The 3,875-nt window shown below is 36.3% G+C and overlaps 1 protein-coding gene across 1 annotated transcript in view; it reads left to right on the top strand.

Annotated features, from left to right (window-relative positions):
• The window catches only part of alox12 (arachidonate 12-lipoxygenase), a 16,265-nt gene extending 15,295 nt beyond the window's left edge, over positions 1-970 (top strand). The window contains exon 15 of the mRNA XM_015031673.1: positions 359-970. Within this exon, the coding sequence (XP_014887159.1) occupies positions 359-538 (180 nt within the window). The 3' untranslated portion in view covers positions 539-970. The remainder of the gene's footprint in view (positions 1-358) is intronic.
• The last annotated feature ends 2,905 nt before the right edge of the window (positions 971-3,875 follow it).

Below are 3,875 nucleotides of genomic sequence, written 5' to 3'. Positions count from 1 at the left end.
AGTCACTGCTCTCCCTATGCATTGCTTATGGCAGGCCCCAATTAAAATCAAAAAGCTTAAACGTTTGCACAAACCTGATGGCCATGAGTGGAGAATGTGCAGGAAGCCACTATTTTCTGTGTTCAGGTTGAAAACAAGTAAACTCTAGATATAAAATCCCAAACTGGAGCTACAGCAAAGGTGTGGAAACACCTAGCCACAATGCTGCATATTTACTACAAACTAAAGTTGAAGTACAGTCCAGGATGGTCACATTATTTAACTGGTGCCTTGTTATCCACAGTCTTTACTGTTTTATCCAGTATCCGGTGAAATGAAACCACCTCTTTTTAAGTGCTTGCTGTTTGTTTTTGCCCAGATCCCTTTGGGTCAGTACACACAGGAACACTTCACCGAGTCTGTGGCCGTGGAACTGATTGAAACGTTCCGGAAGAAACTGAAGGAGATTGAGGACCAGATCCTGGATCAGAATGCCGGACTGGACCTTCAGTACCTCGTCCTTCTCCCCAGCCGCATAGAAAACAGCATCACCATATAGAAACACATCCAGTGTAATCATCACACCACTTCCTTTGTCTGTCTTGAGCAGTGCTTTATTTATTTTGAAACTTTGAAGAAAAACACATTGCCATGGAAACCCCAGGAGGAGGAACCAGACCATCTGTCTAATGCAGTAAAGGATGGTGATGGATTTCATCAGACATGGTGATAGGTTTATTTAATCCAAAAATCTAAGCTTTTTGCTAAATTATTAGCATTATTAGGTGAGCAATTCTATTAAAACTATTGCAGCATTTTTAAATAATCCATAATTATGAACCAGGAAACGATGCTGTATTTGGGTCATAACCAAGCAAAGCTTACATGGCTGGTATTTCTACAATGTTCTGTGAATAACTTACATGTTACATATTCAATATGGTATGTGTTCCAATGAGGCTTTTTTTCAATAAAAAATATCTTTTGAAAAGAATCTAAGCAGGTAATGAACCTTCTTTTCATTAAGTGCACATAACTACATTGCAATAATTTTATTGATCTCATAAAATATTCAAATGTTAAATGTTTTCCCTTGGCTATAATTAGAAAGTTGTTTGTAATTAACAAAATAAAGGCTAAAAAACATCAGTCTGTGTGGAATTAACCTGTATGATATGCTTCATTTGATGAATTGAGCGACTAAAATAAAGTCAAATTTTAACACATTGAACCTCTAAACTTAGAATAGGAGATTCTTTTCAGCTTCCTCTGCAGTGGAACCAGCTCAGCTTAAAACTTTCCTTTTTGATAAAGCTTGTAGTTCGACTGGTTTAGGTTATCCTGAGCTATTTCTACGGTTGAGCTGCCATGGGTTAATTCTACTGGAGAACAAACCGACCACTTCTTACTTTCTTCTTCTACTGCTCTCCATTTTTGCATTATTTGCTGTTATTTCAGCTGTTAACTTGTTTTGCTGCCATGATTCTTACACTTGGCCATGCAGTTCTACACAGCAGCATGTCTCTGATGAGCAGCTAAGCCTTCCTGCTACATTTAACAGCGTATCAGAAAAACACATTACGACATGTTAACAATGGGTTAAATATTTGTAACGGTTGAAAAAAGTGTGGGGGACAGAGAGCACAGATATAGGAAATGCAGAGCTATACCACCTCACCTTACATCATTAACTGCTATCTGAGTCAATCCTGCCTCTTTGGAGCCAAACTATGGACACTAATGCTCTAAAGAGGATGACCCTGCACTCAACAAAATGATCATAATAATGACGTCCTGCGAATGTACACACCACATGAGAAAGCAAGAGAACTCTCATTTTGGGGAAAGATGTGAATTAATGTCATACACTAAAATTTCATTGATAAGAATTCAGAATTCAAATTCAAAAATACTTTATTGATCCCAAAGGGAAATGAAATGTTGTCATAACTCATTAATTCAGATTCAAAGCGTTTTTGTAGATGCTGATGTGTGTTGGCTGTTTATCCATGTCATGTTGCCCATCAAGATGGATGGAAGCGATGGTTTGAACTTCCTCCTCTCTGCTCCTCTTCTGCCTCCTTTTCTACTCCTCTGGGATTTCTGACTTCACTTGTGGTATTAGTTCTGCTTTTCTGATGTTAATCAGCTGCCGATTAGATGCTTAAACCACCTAGTTAAGCATCACAGCAAAATAGCAAAAATATGAAAAGTATTGCCCAGAATCAGTCCAACTACACAGTATCCAAACAAGAAGGAACAGTTGTCTAAAAAAGCTATTTTCCTTCAAAAAGGCAAGAATAAAATTTTGAAAGAGAAAAAATCTCAATGAAAGTTCAGAGCTACTCCAACACACTGCCACCCTGAAAGAACAGAGCAGACTGTGAAACATCTGGATGAAAAGGAAAAGACTGAGTGAAGAGAGGAACCAAAGATGAATAAAAGTGTCTCTCACAGGAAGCTCTGTATGTCAGAAGTCTACTTTAAATGCCAGAGATGTGCAACAAACCTTCAACAACTGGAAGGACAAAAAGGTGCCTGGTTATTTTGGGGGTGTGTGCAAAAAGCAAAGCGACGGAGCTGTGTCTGTAGACGACAGGCTGGTCCCTGTGCTCAGTGTGTGTCTGACTCTCATGTATTTTTTCATGTAATTTTTTCACAAGTCAAGCTTGGCGGAAAAGTGGCTGGCTGTTAGAGAGATGGGAGTGCTGGTCTCAGACCACACCAGAGCTTGAAACAAAGAGAAACATTTCATAACTCTCCACTGATTTTGACGTAAACCAAAATGTCACCATGCCGACATCATGAATATTGTTTTCCACTGCCACAAAATAAAACATGATTTTTTTTCGGCTCCAGATACAAAATCCATTTAATAAATTAGAAAAGCTGTCTCAGTAAAGTTCAACTGAAATGTCATATAAATTAATTACACAAAGAATAATGTTTTCAAGCCTTTATTTCTGTTAATTATGATGATTTTCCACTTACAGATAAAAAGAACACATCGTTACAGAGAGCACATGTAAAATTAGAGCAGTACAAAATATTTGAATACAGAAATGTGGGCCAAATAAAAAAAAAAGTCTGTTTAATACCTGCTTAAAAGTTTTAACGTTCAAAACAAACGCTTGAACTGATTGGGACATGTAGTAAACTGAATATGATTATAGTTTGTGATTATTATGCTCAAATCTTCAAGGGTTGAGAATTCATTTGCAAGTCAGTGTTTATGTTTGCACAGATTGTCTGTCAGTTGTTTCACCGACCAGCAGTAATATGAAAAAGAACAATGGATTAAAAGGACAAAATGAATCATTGTAAGGTGGATTGTTGAAAGTGTGAGACAGAAATGAGCTTCTACAAAAATTCACTGTTTGTTATTAGTCAGGCAGTTTCAACTAAACGGGAACATTTTAAGTGCCAAACATTTTGCTTATCTGTTTGTAACTGTTTGTATAGGATCTGGTGCTCAACATCACAAAACCACAAAGATATAAAATCACAAAGACTTCTTAAATCAAAGCGAGAGAGTTAGAATTTGACCAAATGATTTAAATACCAAGACATTGAAGAAATAAACAAAAAATAGAACAGATCAAACAGATAAATGTCCCTTAAGTATGCAGAGAAGAAGGCTTCAGTCAAATAAAAAGTTTCATATATTTATTTTCTTAATAACTGAGTTTGTTGGCTAAAAAGACAAAAATCAAACCAAACAATGGACCAAACAACCTGCTGTGTTTTTTTTTCTTCTTGTTTTATTAATCCGAACTTAGCACAATCAGTCTTTTGTTTAAATTTAGAAACAAAATGTCCATTAGTGAATGGGTTGGCATTTTATTCAGTTTAATGAAAAAATAAAACAAAACAAACAAACAAACAAAAAACAAAAA

The sequence above is a fragment of the Poecilia latipinna genome, unplaced genomic scaffold (genome assembly GCF_001443285.1).
Source record: "Poecilia latipinna isolate Pla-1442-1.1 unplaced genomic scaffold, P_latipinna-1.0 Scaffold14, whole genome shotgun sequence".
In the NCBI taxonomy this organism is placed as follows: domain Eukaryota; kingdom Metazoa; phylum Chordata; class Actinopteri; order Cyprinodontiformes; family Poeciliidae; genus Poecilia; species Poecilia latipinna.
Note: the sequence above shows the minus strand (reverse complement) of the source record. Positions and strands in the feature narration are given on the sequence as shown.